Source organism: Entelurus aequoreus, linkage group LG11 (assembly GCF_033978785.1).
Source record: "Entelurus aequoreus isolate RoL-2023_Sb linkage group LG11, RoL_Eaeq_v1.1, whole genome shotgun sequence".
Taxonomy (NCBI): Eukaryota; Metazoa; Chordata; class Actinopteri; order Syngnathiformes; family Syngnathidae; genus Entelurus; species Entelurus aequoreus.
This window is the reverse complement of record NC_084741.1, coordinates 39618544-39634326: the sequence shown is the minus strand read 5'-3', so window position 1 is coordinate 39634326 and position 15783 is coordinate 39618544. Positions and strand designations below refer to the sequence as shown.

The window sequence follows — 15783 nt, the reverse complement described above, 5'->3', positions numbered from 1 at the left end:
AAGGTCAGCACAGGAGGAATTTACAATGTGTCGCATCCTTATTTCCACTTCTCGTTGTCCTTCTGCCGAGGCCTGATTTGTTTTGCCAGCAAACCACCTCGCAGTCATGTCATTACTATGCTGTCAAAGTGGTGTCAGGCTGTGGGGTTGGAGTGAGTAATGGGAGTGAGGTCACCATCTGCGGTACATGATATGACAGGGCTGCAGGAGACCAGGGCAAGTGAGCAGCTTTTTGACAGGGGGATGAGAAGCTGGCGATGGCAGCCTATTTGATTCCAGCTCCGAAACACATGTCAGGAAGATTGGATTCCCTATCCCGAGAGCTTCCATGTGAGTCCAAAGCTGCACGCTTTGGTGATTAAGGTGTTTTGTGTCCAATAGATCCCCAGCCGAAGTTTTTTTTTTAATTTCTTTTTTCGCACAGCGCAGAGGAACAGGACGTATTCCAGAAAACAGTGGTACTTCAGCTTAAGAGTGCCCCAATTTTAGAGTGTTTTGAGATAAGAGGTATCTCTTGGCTAATTGTTATATTTAAGTTGCAGGCAACAGTCTGTTTACAAGCCTCCTCGCCGTTGGTTGGCGTGAGCCACAGTGAACCCCAAAAGATCCGCCTAAAATATCTGGTCTTACTTGCTAGCATTAGCTTAAGGCTAGAAATGGAAATAACTTTGTGTTTTCCAGTCATTGGAAAGTAGAAAGTGAGTGAGAAGGACAGGGCTGAGAAGAAAAATAAATGGATGATATTCATTTAAAGGCCTACTGAAACCCACTACTACCGACCACACAGTCTGACAGTTTATATATCAATGATGAAATCTTAACATTGCAACACATGCCAATACGGCCGGGTTAGATTAGTAAAGTGCAATTTTAAATTTCCCGCGAAATATCCTGCTGAAAACGTCTCTGTATGATGACGTTTGCGCGTGACGTCACGGATTGTAGCGGGCATTTTGGGACAGCATTGTGACCAGCTATTAAGTCGTCTGTTTTCATCGCAAAAGTCCACAGTATTCTGGACATCTGTGTTGGTGAATCTTTTGCAATTTGTTTAATGAACAATGAGGACAGCAAAGAAGAAAGCTGTAGGTGGGAAGCGGTGTATTAGCGGCCGGCTGCAGCAACAAAAACATGTAGCGGCTACGTCGTAGCCGGTGTTTCATTGTTTACATTCCCGAACGATGACAGTCAAGCTTTACCATTGGCCTGTGGAGAACTGGGACAACATAGACTCTTACCAGGAGGACTTTGAGTTGGATACGCATGCATGTGGAGATGGGACAACAGAGACTCTTACCAGGAGGACTTTGAGTTGGATACGCGCTACCGTGAGTACGCAGCTGCGGCTTCCAAACATTTGATCGCTTGCCCGTACGTGCGTGCCGCTATGTGCATGTCACGTACGTAACTTTGGAGAAATATATGTGCTGTATGAACTTTGCGGAGGTGAACGGTATTTTGAGCTGTGGGATTGAGTGTGTTGTGCGGGTGTTTGATTTGTATTGGCGGGTTATATGGACGGGAGGGGGGAGGTGTTTATTATGCGTTAATTTGTGGCATATTAAATATAAGCCTGGTTGTGTTGTGGCTGATAGAGTATATATATGTCTTGTGTTTATTTACTGTTTTAGTCATTCCCAGCTGAATATCAGGTCCCACCCGCCTCTCACAGCATCTTCCCTATCTGAATCGCTTCCACTGCCCTCTAATCCTTCACTCTCACTTTCCTCATCCACAAATCTTTCATCCTCGCTCAAATTAATGGGGTCATCGTCGCTTTCTCGGCCCGAATCGCTCTCGCTGCTGGTGGTCATGAGTGTAAACAATGTGCAGATGTGAGGAGCTCCACAACCTGTGACGTCCCGCTACTTCCGGTACAGGCAAGGCTTTTTTATCAGCGACCAAAAGTTGTGAACTTTATCGTCGAGGTTCTCTACTAAATCCTTTCAGCAAAAATATGGCAATTTTGCGAAATGATCAAGTATGACACATAGAACTGACCTGCTATCCCCGTTTAAATAAGAAAATCTCATTTCAGTAGGCCTTTAAATGAAAAAAAAATCATCAAAAATGCTTGGTGAAGCATTTCGGGTGTGTCACCGCTAGTCTGCACCAAACAGAAGCAGAAATAGTCCAACACCAGACAAGGATGTTAAAATAATATCCAAACGGCGGACATGTATCCACGAAAATAAGGAGAAGCTGCTGATGGTGTATTTGACAAAGAAGCAGGTGGAAGGAGATACCTGTAAAAGTCCACTCTCCAAGGTAAATGCTCTACATTATCATTACATTACTTCATAAAAGTACTGCAGTGGTTTGTAGTACATTCTATTGTATTATTTTTATATAATATTTCTTATCTAAAAGATTTGTTTTATTCTTAAAAGGCAGGTTACATGTTAAAATTGTGCTGTTTTGGGACGCCAATTAAATTCATTTAAATTCATTCCAATGAGCAACGTTGAACAAATGTAGCTTACCACCACCAGGTTTGAATGAATGATGGGTTCCCACTTCTCTGTGAGCGCTTTGAGTATCTAATAATAGAAAAGCGTAATATAAAATCTAATCCATTACTATTATTATTATTATTTGAGATACATGTTTTTCAAGTTAAGAGGTCCGTCCCAGAACCAATTAAGCTAGGTACTACTGTATATCAAACAAGATGAGAGGACAGTGTGGAATATAATACAGGACACAAACTTTACCTTTGACGATGAGTTCAGCAAAGTTGGAGACCCCTGATCCCCTGGGAGACTGCGTGACACAACGGTAAAGGTCTTGATCTGACCTCTGAACGCTGTCTAGCTGGAACAATACCACAAAGCGCCGGTGACTGAGGTGTTTGACCGACGCTGATGTTAAAATCTCCCCATTGTGTCTCTGAAAGACAGGAAAGGACACGGTCAGTGAAGGCAAGGTATTTGTTTATGACACTTCTCTGTTGAAAATGCAGGAAGGTTTTTCCCTTTTAGGTTTTAAAAGTAGCACAAAAAATATAATCGAAAAGGTAGATGGTTAAAGTTAAAGTACCAATGATTGTCACACACACTAGGTTTGGTGAGATTATCCTCTGCATTTGACCCATCACCCTCACCCCCTGGGAGGTGAGGGGAGCAGTGAGCAGCAGCGGTGGCCGCGCCCGGGAATCCTTTTGGTGATTTAACCCCCAATTCCAACCCTTGATGCTGAGTGCCAAGCAGGGAGGTAATAGTTCTCATTTTTATAGTCTTTGGTATGACTAGGCCGGGGTTTGAACTCACGATCCACCGATCTCAGGGCGGACACTCTAACCACTAGGCCACTGAGCAGCCAGTATTCTCTTTTATCCACTCTTATAGCTCTGCTAGTCGTGAGGCAATAAATATACAATGTGCAAAGGAATCCTTACAAGTCCAATCACAACAACCCTGTGGACCAGTGGTTTATGATATAAAATAATCTGAGAATGTTTTCCCTTTTTAATAAAGGTGGCACTTAGGCCCATTTCAGACTTTAATATTACTTGTGTAACACACTAGGCAGGGATATTAAACTAAATTGTTTTGGGGGCCACATTTCCAGAAAGCTAAGGACCGGGGTGCCGTACATCTTCCTTCACTAGCGTCCTCTACAGTGGCCTTGGTTTGTTTCTTTTGTCAGAGTTGTGAAAATTGGGGAAATAAATACAATTGTCTACAGTTAAAAAAAACTGTCGATTTTTCGTAAAGTTTAGCTACCAGAATTGTGTCGTAAATTTTACAGTGTTTTTGCAATGTGTAAATTGAAAAACTTGTGGCGGCTGGCCATGCCAGCAACTTGAAGGTTCCAGGTTCAATCTAGTCACTGCCGCTGTGTCCTTAGGCAAGTCACCTAACCCACATTAACCCACCTGCTCTCAGTGCCACCCACACTGGTTTATATGTAGCTTACAGATGTAGATAATGGGTGCACTATGTAAAGCACTTTGAGTCTCTAGATTAGTGCTTCTTAAAAAAAATGTTTTACGCCCCCCAGGAAGAAAAACAAATGTTGTGCCCCCCCAGTCTCCACTATGACTAAAATAGTATAATGTGTCAGTAAAAATGTTATAACTATACCTCTGCACGACATTGTGAGCTTATTAACATTATTACAGTGAAGCCAAGTGCTACATACTCTTCATCATATTCTGGTACGCCAAAAAAAAGCTTGTTCCCCGAGGTCATCCCCTGGCATCGCACCACACACCCCCCTACCCCCAGGGGGAGCCCGCCCCCGTATTTGAGATGGACTGCTCTAGATAAAAGTGTTATATAAATATAATTCACTTGACTTCAAAAACAATACCAATGTTATTTTTACCGTAAAATTTTGCGAATGAGCTGCTAGTTGGTTTTTGTTTTTATCGTAAATTCTATGGTCATTGTTTTTACAATGCATTACTATAAATTGAAAAACAGTCCCATTGATATTTTTTCAGTCGAATTTTTCAGTTATTTTTTACCATAACATCTACAGTGTTGTTTTTACAGAGCCATAATGTAAATTAAAAAAAAAAGGTTTGACTGTCATTTTTACAGGAAAAGTGTGGCGTATAAACTACCAGTTTTTTGTTTGTTTTTTTAATGTAAAATCTACGGTGGCTGTTTTCTACAGTGCATGGCTGTAAATAGAAAAAAAATACCACTGGTATTTTTACAGTAAATTAATGGTTAGTGAGCTGCCAGTTTTTTTCATACCATAACAACTACTGTTGTTTTTATGGCAAATTACTGTACATTGAAAAGCAGTACCACTATATTTTTATGGTAAACATTTTTTTTACCATAACATCTGTTTGCTTCCAGTGCATTACTTTGAATGGAAAAACAGGAACATCTGTTACTTTGAAGGTAACATCCTGGCAACTGAGCTGCCATTTCTTTTTACAATAAAAACTAATTTTACCATGTATACAATAGGATCACTTTGCTTTTTTTATATACAATATTCAATTTATAACTAACAATTCCTACATCACCAAAAGGTATTTACCATAAACCCAGAACCAATTAACATTGATAAATGAGGGTTTACTGTATTACCGGTACTCTTTAGCAATGAGAGCTTGAGTTCATAAGAGACACAAGCAAAACAAATGCAGTTCAAGTATGTTTATAACTAGGAAATTAAGAAATGGTTATTATTTTACAAGTTATGTAAAGATTTGTATTGACTATAAATAATCATGTATGAACATAAAACAAAAACACAATGTTGAGGAATACAATTCAGTTCAATCCAATTTGTTTAATAGCCATGTGTTTATATTCTTATAAAGTCCCAAGTTGACATGAAAAGGTAAACAAATGGGTTGATTGGTCCAAGGAAAAAGTAAAGTATTTGATATATTCTACTACAGTGATGCCAAATCAAACAAAAAACAATAAATAGGCAAAACTTATGAAAAAAACATATGTTCTTTATACACCGTATCTTTAGGGAAAAAATTCAGCTATAAAATAAACTTGAATAGTATGGTTGTTTTAAACCGTAAATTTGTCAGTCACGGTGAAAAACTTTAAAGCGATACTAAATAAGAAATTATAAATATGGGCTTTTAAATGGACGCGGCCGCGATTCTGCTAAACCAGTGGTTCTTAACCTTGTTGGAGGTACCGAACCCCACCAGTCTCATATGCGCATTCACCGAACCCTTCTTTAGTGAAACATTTTTTTTAAAAATTCTTCAAATTCAAGACAAAGTTATATGTTTTTGGTAACACTTTAGTATGGGGAACATATTCTAAGTAACGAAGACTTAATTTAGAGTTATTTGGACACTAGGGGAACATATTCTAAGTAACGAAGACTTAATTTAGAGTTATTTGGTTAGGGTTAGGGTCAGGGTTAGAGGGTTAGGGTTATAATAAGGCCATGCCAAATAAGGCATTAATAAGTACTTAATAATGACTTGTTAAGAGCCAATATGTTACTAATTTGCATGTTAATAAGCAACTAATTAATGGTGAATATGTTCCCCATACTAAAGTGTTACCATGTTTTTTTTACTGGTGCACAAAATGAACCGTGCATGAACGAAGACGAGTAAAAAATACAATCTAGACTAGGCTCCTAAGGGGGCCTAGTCTGGAGTGGGAAAAAACCTCCATGCCATGCACACATAAACACGTTACATTTAATCACGACAACTCGCAACAGAGGGGCGGGGAGTTGGGACCCTGGAGGGCGACTGCTGCTATGAAGCGCTGCCAGCCGTCCATCACCCCGAGGGGAAAGAAGCGGTGGTGAAGGCGTGGGATGGGGGAGGGGTGTGTGTGTGTATGTGCCCATTGTCTTGGGTGTGATGATGTAATGTTCATAGGCTCGGGCCGTTCTGCATGCAAGCAAAAGTTCGACTCCAGGTGTCGTTGAGGAGGGAGGGAGGTCAAAAGCGTCCATCATTGAGGTGTCCTCCGGGGTGTTTTTAGAACAGCCTGTTCCTGTTGTTCACAGCGTCAAGGTCATTCGAGGGAGTCAAATCTTAGATTAGGATGTTTGTTTTCCGAGAGCAGACATTACAATGACTTGTCTGTTCTATTCGTCCATGCTGGCTGCTCTCATATTCAATTGTTCCTTTTCAGCAAGCTTCTCCATGATGTGATCCATCTTGCGATTCAGTTCAGAAATCGCCACAGTCTGTGATACCACAGCCCGGCCCAAACCTTCCATTGCGACAAACAGCCTTTGGGCTCCTCGAGTGGCTGCCATCGTCTTACGAATTTGATGATACACCAGAGCAATGCCCAGCCCAATCAGCAGGTTCCCCGCGATCACGGTTCCAAATAGGTTTTTTGATTGATTGAGACTTTTATTAGTAGGTTGCACAGTGAAGTACATATTCCGTACAATTGACCACTAAATGGTAACACCCGAATACGTTTTTCAACTTGTTTAAGTCGGGGTCCACTTAAAGTGATTCATGATACAGATATATACTATCAGATATATACTCTCATGGTAGATGTCTTCCACGTCCTCGATGGAAAGGACTGAGAGGCAAATGATTCTCCATTTATCCCAGGAATCTCTCACGTACCCCGCAGCAATGGTTCCATCAGGGCAGCCAGGCTCCCCCGAACCTCTTTTCCTCATTGAAAAGATTTTGTCAATTGCGTCGAGAGTCCAGCTGATCATTTCCATGTCTGATGTTTAGATTTGGAGGACAGCGCAAAGAAAGAGGATTCAAAAAAGTTCAGACAAGACAAAACAAAGAGAGCAAGCAGGGAGAAGAAGGGAGCGGAAAAAAATGTGACCGCCCTCACCAGAGGTAAGTGTATGAATCTAGCCCTTCGGAGTGAGGGATTTCAGATGCCCACTCCCCCAGTGAGGGCCAAAGAAAATTTCCCAGAATGCTTTACGTCATCATTTGCATACCGAACCAAACAACAGCGGCCACCCCCGCAGAGTGAGAAGACTCGTAGAAGAAAAATCACAAATGTACGTATGATTTTAAATATATACTATATATATATATATATATATATATATATATATATATATATATATATATATATATATATATATATATATATATATATTTTTTTTTTTTTTTCAAACAGGGTTGTAATAATAATAGTGTCTGTATGTTTTAACAGTTTAACGTAAGATAATGCAATATGTGACCACAACAATTGCTGTTTACGATGAGAGTCGGCGAGGTAACATGACCATGTCCTGTTAATGTTACTAGTTATATCTCATATTTCCTGCAAATGTGTCGGATATTTCAAAGGAGTGTGATAAAAAGCAGCAATTTAGATTATCTATGTTACTTTGTACCGACCGTTACGAATGTTAGCAAGCCAACGTTGTCTGGATCGACACCGTGACTGTGATTCCTCTGTCACGTGGTGTTGGTGACGAACCCCAAGATGCAGAGAAGGCAGGCTTGGTGCGGGAAAACATAATTTAATGTCCAAAAATAAAGGTAAAAACACAAACCAGAAACCAGGAATAGCCAAACTGGAAAACGGGAAACAGGAACCAGCAAACAGGAACTAGGAACAAAAAGACAGCACGCTGCAAACAGCTACAGCAGTGGTTCTCAACCTTTTTTCAGTGATGTACCCCCTGTGAACATTTTTTTACCCCCTAATCAGAGCAAAGCATTTTTGGTTGAAAAAAAGAGATAAAGAAATAAAATACAGCACTATGTCATCAGTTTCTGATTTATTAAATTGTATAACAGTGCAAAATATTGCTCATTTGTTGTGGTCTTTCTTGAACTATTTGGAAAAAAAGATATAAAAATAACTAAAAACTTGTTGAAAAATTAGATTAAGATTAAGATTAAAGTACCAATGATTGTCACACACACACTAGATGTGGTGAAATTTGTCCTCTGCATTTGTCCCATCCCCTTGGGGAGCAGTGGGCAGCAGCGGCGCCGCGCCCGGGAATCATTTTGGTGATTTAACCCCCAACTCCAACCCTTTGTTGCTGAGTGCCAAGCAGGGAAACAAGTGATTCAATTATAAATAAAGATTTCTACACATAGAAGTAATCATCAACTTAAAGTGCCCTCTTTGGGGATTGTAATAGAGATCCATCTGGATTCATGAACTTAATTCTAAACATTTCTTCACAAAAAAAGAAATCTTTAACATCAATATCTATGAAACATGTCCACAAAAAAATCTAGCTGTCAACACTGGATATTGCATTTTTGCATTTCTTTTCACAGTTCTTTTTGACAGACATTTTTAAAAAATCTCACGTACCCCTTGGCATACCTTCAAGTACCCCACTGAGCTACAGGATACAGGTTCAAGGACAAGTAGTAATGGCAACGACATCGACAAGTATTAACTCGAACGACAATACTCCAGCCCAGACTGGATGGCAAGGCAGGTTTAAATAGCAGCTGGCTGATTGACACCAGGTGTGGCCAGGTGCCAATCAGCCGCAGCTGCGGGAAAACAGCACTCAGGGAGACAAGCAGGAAACAACCAAAATAAAAGCGCTGACAGGAAATGAAGACAAACACAGAGGAAAAACTAAAACAAAACCAAACTGTCAGGGACAAGCCTGAAATCCTCCTAAAAGGTGTCTTTTCAAAAGGTTTGATGTTAGATAACACATGCAGGATCTACGAGGTTTAATAAATACATTTCCGGGTGTTGTTAGATTCTGCATAAGTTTTATAACATATTAAACGTTAGTTTTTAACGTTAGCCAGCAAGCCACGCTAGCTAACGTGAGGCAAAAAAACTGACGAAAAGCTTGCAAAAACATCAACAATACATACCTTCAAAAAAGTATTTAATAGCGGCTTCTTCTCCATGTAATGTTTAGTTTATTTGATAAATGATAACAAAAAAAAACTATCTCAAGCGTTAACTCCATTGTTGTTATGGTGGGGCGTATGTGCAAACTACGCAGCAAACGTGACGCAGCAAGTGGTGTCCCAATTCCTAGGGAAGATTACAAGCTCCACCCCTTGTTGCTTCATTTCCAGGGTGTGGTGGTAGGGGGTGAGGGCTAGCGGTAGTGAGTAGGGTGAACATTGGAACCGGCCCCAAGTATATTAGTTGTCCCCTATTGGTTGTGCGAAAACATGCTTGACTGACAATGGAAATTCGAAAGTGAAAAGAAATTCAAAGTCTATCCTAAAAAGTATATCCTACACTTTGCTAAACAACTATTATGAGGACAAATATCATAAGAACCAAAAAAGCTGTTGTTCAAAGTCTTCCGTATTGAGATGTTTACGTTTTCAGGCTCAATACTGCATTTTCCTGCATCTGTTGAAAATGGTGTGGTGTAAATGGTTCACTTTATCTTCACAGATTTACACACTTAACACATTTTCAAATCAGAAAAGTAGAGGTTATTATAATGCATCAGTGGGGGTCTGACATTTATTTAAATCTCCCTGCGACTCCCATAATACCACTTACTGTAATGTGTCCTTTTCTTTCGACTCCCCTTACTTATAAATGCCTGTGTCTTTCTTATGCAACTCCTATTGTTTGCAGACCAGACTTGCTTTAAAAACCGTAACTTAGTCAGCCCTAGCAAATCCCTCCGCAGACACAAAATACATTATGCATTTTCTAAAGTTGAGAAGATCTCACTATGGCAGCAGCTGCAAACTGGATGTAAAGACGGGCTGCAAAACGTTCGATGATTTAAGTCTCAAGTGTCAATACTTTGGTTTTGTGCAAACCTCAACACACGATGATAAGAAATGCCATAAATAAATGGTGTCATAATGCAAATGAGCCTTTTCCTTGAATAAAGACATGTCATGTTTTGTTTTATATTAAAATAACTATTACAAATATTTGATTTGAAAAATTACAGTTTGTTACAGGACTGTTACTATGCGTCTGAGCTACTAAGATCCAAATATCATGCTCTAAATACTGTAGTGTGTGCAAACTATAAAATGCAAGTAGCAGTAGTGGGCATGTTGCGGGTGATCAGCACCAGACTACATGTACAACTGATAACAGCTGCAAAAGTGTCGCAGTCCGCCCTATTTAAATAAGGATATTAAGTCAAGTTGAAGTTAAAGTACCAATGATTGTCACACACACACTTGGTATGGTGAAATTTGTCCTCTGCATTTGACCCATCCCCTTGTTCACCCCCTGGGAGGTGAGGGGAGCAGTGGGCAGCAGCGGTGCCGCGACCGGGAATCATTTCTGGTGATTTAACCCCCAATTCCAACCCTTGATGCTGAGTGCCAAGCAGGGAGGTAATGGGTCCCATTTTATAGTCTTTGGTATGACTCGGCCGGGGTTTGAACTCACAACCTACCGATCTCAGGGCGGACACTCTAACCACTAGGCCACTGAGTAGGTATATTGTGTGTACTACTGGGTGTGCGCAAGGAGACACTCATTTCCCTCTACATTTAAGACATCATATGCTTTACCAGTCCGACCTGTGCGGTTACATTATGTTGTGGAATATGGAGGACACACCCCCTTTTCTGGCGATATACTATATCAGTGCGATAAAGACAAAATAACGTATTTTTAGCACGCCAAAGGTACGTTCAGGGAGGCGTAGGTGTTGAGTATATGAAAGGATATATATGAATAATATATCTCCTGTATGTAAAAAATGCCAAAAAACACCAGCAGAAAACAAAATGTAATTATTTGAATTTGTTTTAATCAGCCCCTTAAAGGGGAACTGCACTTTTTTTTCGAATTGTGTGCATTCATAATCATTATGAGCAACAAGAACACAGAATCCTAAAGACGATTAAAAAAAACGTGCAAAATGTGGCTAATGGGAGTCATCGTTGTAGCCTTCAAAGCCCTCTAAAACAACTTCAAAACCCTCCAGCAACGCTGCAAGTATAAATATATGTATAATGTAGCAACAGATCCGTTTGTAACATAATGTGATTTGTTTTGAATGTTATGGTATTTACCGTATTTTGGTATATGCATTACCGGAACTTCTTTCCTCAGCGCATTTATTTCCAATAACTTCTGACATCCGGCAAAAAATGTGTGTTCCTACTTCCGGAAACAAACGTGAGTGTTTTTGTAATCATGGCAGACTTGGTAACAGACAACGAAGACAACTATTTTTTGGACAAATGAAGATGAAGCTGAATATACAAAGGATGAACCGCTGCTTATAGAAGTGAGCACGAAGAGAGGTGGAAACCTTGGAGCAGACGGAAGCTGAGAGAATGAGGTCACCTTAGCTTGACGGTGTAAATGTGTAACTTGGAGCCAAACTATGCGGACATATACATATAAAAATTATTTTTACAACTGTCCATCCAGTGAGTCACTGTAATATTGATCATGATACATGCAGCACAGCATGCTTGTTATTACTACTACATACGCTGATGAGTGAGCAGTGTACAAACAAAACATGAAATGTGGGCTAATACTTTACAGATACTGTAATATGATTGTTGATATTTTTCAGTCAGTACAGATTGGTGTACTATTGCACTGTGTTGTGCATTACAAACTCAAAAGCTATTAAGCTGTTGATGCACAAGGTATGTATCGCTTGCCGTAGCTAGCTTAGCATGCCGTCCCAAGACAATGTCTCACTTCGATAGAAAACGAGTTCCTCAGTGTTCGCTCTTACAATAACAATATCGCTACAGCTTGGTTATTATATAGGTTACGCAACGTAATTGAAGTATTGTTGGCGGTTTTTGGATGCATTTTCAAAGTGACTTAGAGGCAGAATGGATTGTTCCCATTAGCTGCATTGCCAGCCACCATGCAAAAAACTAAACATTTTGTCTTCCTGTCTCTCATTAGAATTGTGAACAATAGGCACAATTCCAAAAAAGTACAGTTCCCCTTTAAGTCATCCAAAAAATATAAATGTATAAAATGATATTGCTTAATAGATAATGACAGTCCAAATATGTTGATATGAATACATCGGATGGAGGATTCTCTGTTCACGTCTGTATTTGCAGTGCGGTCGCATCCTTTTTCGCAGTCATTTGTGCTTGACTGTGCCAGTTTTCACGCACATTTCAAACGTGCTAAATATAGATGCAAAACTGCGGCCACAGAACAGTTTTAGCCTTGATAAATCCCATTGCAAGTGCTAAATGATTATATTTGCATCTCCTCTCCCCATATTGTGGGCGTTCTAATAATAAGCATATATTCTGCACATACATGAAGACAAGACACCCTAAATGGATTGCCCTCTTCATTTTAGCATCTTTGCATGCACTGTCAAGTTTGCACACCTTTCAATGCACGCAAACAGGCACAGTCTTTAAAGGGGTCCTATTATGCAAAACCATGATTATTACCTGTTGGTAACTGTTTTTGTGTAATTAAATAAGTCCGAAATTTGAAATCAAACCACAGAGGCATGGCGGAGATATTTATACAACAATCTTGCCTTCCTTCATACTTTCTCCAAGTGTCCCTTTGGAGATAGTTTAAGCATTTAGCGACTTTATTTTGCCTTAGTTAAGTCCATCCACCCATCCATCCATCTTCTTCCGCTTATCCGAGGTCGGGTCACGGGGGCAGTAGCCTGAGCAGGGAAGCCCAGACTTTTCTCTCCCTAGCCACTTAGTCCAGCTCTTCCTGGGGGATCCCGAGGCGTTCCCAGGCCAGCCGAGAGACATAGTCTTCCCAACGTGTCCTGGGTCTTCCCCGTGGCCTCCTACCGGTTGGACGTGCCCTAAACGCCTCCCTAGGGAGGCGTTCGGGTGGCATCCTGACCAGATGCCCGAACCACCTCATCTGGCTCCTCTCCATGTGGAGGAGCAGCGGCTTTACTTTGAGCTCCCCCCGGATGGCAAAGCTTCTCACCCTATCTCTAAGGGAGAGCCCCGCCACCCGGCGGAGGAAGCTCATTTCGGGCCGCTCGTACCCGTGATCTTGTCCTTTCGGTCATAACTCAAAGCTCATGACCATAGGTGAGGATGGGAACGTAGATCGACCGGTAAATTGAGAGCTTTGCCTTCCGGCTCAGCTCCTTCTTCACCACAACGGATCGATACAGCGTCCGCATTGCTGAAGACGCCGCACCGATCCGCCTGTTTAACTCACGATCCACTCTTCCCTCACTCGTGAACAAGACTCCTAGGTACTTGAACTCCTCCACTTGGGGCAGGGTCTCCTCCCCAACCCGGAGATGGCATTCCATTTTTTTCCGGGCGAGAACCATGGACTCGGACTATGAGGTACTGATTCTCATCCCAGTCGCTTCACACTTGGCTACGAACCGGTCCAGTGAGAGCTGATAATCCTGGCCAGATGAAGCCATCAGGACCACATCATCTGCAAAAAGCAGAGACCTAATCCTGCAGCCACCAAACCGGATCCCCTCAACGCCTTGACTGCGCCTAGAATTCTGTCCATAAAAGTTATGAACAGAACCTTAGTTGAGTCAGTAAATATATTTTACCTGAAGAGCTTTTTTATTTGTATTCAGTTGTAGTCCAAAGTTGTAGTCAATAAGTTCCTTGTTTTTCTCTATCCTCTTGTTGTGGGGCAGACTGGCTTGTACATGCACATGCATGCAAAACAATATCTGCTGTTGCCATTTCTAATAAAAAGTAGCGTATAGTTCTAACTCATGTCTGTCAGAAGACTCAATATGGATGCGCTAAAAACTACAACATGGCTGAAGGCTGGAGACACAGTCGAATGGGTCTTGGCCTGGAGGAGGTCTTTGGCACGTAAATAAGACCGCCCACAAAACGGAGCATTCTGAAGAGACAGTCAGAAAGAGACTTAAAGATGGTCTGTAAAACATAATTTATGCAACATTTTGACCAAAGAACCACCACTACATGTTATGTAGACCGCAAGGAAGTGTTTTAAATGTAAACAAATAAAAAATAAACCACAATAGGAATGTTTCTACTTCTTTGTTTTCAGTGGCTCTTTATGTGCTATATCCTTATTTGGACTATTACATATTGTAAGATTGGGGTATTGATAAAATGCTATGTTTGACCACTCCTCAAAAAATGTTGCCTTAATCAAATCTTTGGGCTAAAAAATATCTGCTGTCAGGTTTAGTGCTTGCAGCAATGATAAAAAGGCCTGTCCAACCTAATTAGAGCGACAGTGGCATTTCTCTAATTTAATCACTACAAAACAATATTGATCCCAATGGTGGAAATTCACTCATTAGACAATTAGACAAAAACAAACATAACCCGGTTAAAGAATCAGTGACTATGGCTGAGCATGTCATCTCTTACTGCGGTCGACAGCCTCATGTGTTTTAAGTGCAAAATGTTTTTATTAAACTAAAACATATAATGGCTGCCACAATTACGAGCATAAACTGATGGATGAAAAGCAGCATAAAGGTCATGTGCTTAAGTGTAAAAGAAGCAAAATAGTTGTGACAGTGTTGAAAACAAAAGATGAATGAGTGAACATTTTCGAAGCACCTAAACCTAAAACAACACCAAAATCCATCAAATTGAGATTATCACAATAAAATCAGACATCATTCTCTTGGTGAAAAACTCCAATCTTAGTAATCATCTCACTGATGTCTGCTTCTACTGCAGTTAAACTAGTGGTTAAAGGAAGCCACAGACCACATGAACTACATGGTTAGACTCTGAACAAACAAACAATATTTAAGGTTTTGTATAAAAAATATTTGACCACAAGAAGATGAAATATAAAGCTGCATTGTGTTTTTGAATTGCATTCTGGCAACAGATAACTTTGTCACTTACAAAATATATATATATTAGTAAACATAATAAAATAGAAGAAGTAGAGTGCAGACTTTCACAAAGACCACACTAATAAAACTTTAGATCAGATTATAAACCCTCAGAAATACCTACCTAGTTCCTATTAACATACAAGCCTTATAATCAAAAATCAAACATTCAAACTGCAAAAAAAATAATATATATATATCTATATATATATAATTTTAAAATGTAAGAGCATTGTCAATGCTTTAATGCCATAAATCATACATCTCATGATTCTTAATTAACAGAGGTGCCTAAACTCACAAGTGTTTTGGGATAAAAACTGTCTCTTGGCCAGTTTTAATTTTGTTGACTAAACATTTTCAGCTTAGTTATCATATATCCATCCATCCATTTTCTACCGCTTGTCCCTTTCGCCAATGACCTAATTTTCAATTACTAAAATAGGACGATAACGAATCAAAACAAATGCACGTTGATGAAAACAATGACAAAATTAATTGACAATTCAGTCAACACATAAAAACGAGACAAATGTTGACAGAGACTAAATCTGATCATACTTAATTTTGTGTTTTGGTGGGTGGGACAAGTTATCCAATCACAGTTGCATGTGG

The 15783-nt window shown here is 40.1% G+C and overlaps 1 protein-coding gene across 4 annotated transcripts in view; it reads right to left on the bottom strand.

The window, feature by feature from the left end:
• The window catches only part of ptprub (protein tyrosine phosphatase receptor type Ub), a 528033-nt gene that overhangs the window by 185485 nt on the left and 326765 nt on the right, over positions 1–15783 (bottom strand). For all 4 annotated transcript variants that reach the window (XM_062063249.1, XM_062063250.1, XM_062063251.1 and 1 more), the window contains exon 6: positions 2715–2889. In XM_062063249.1, the coding sequence (XP_061919233.1) occupies positions 2715–2889 (175 nt within the window). The remainder of the gene's footprint in view (positions 1–2714; positions 2890–15783) is intronic.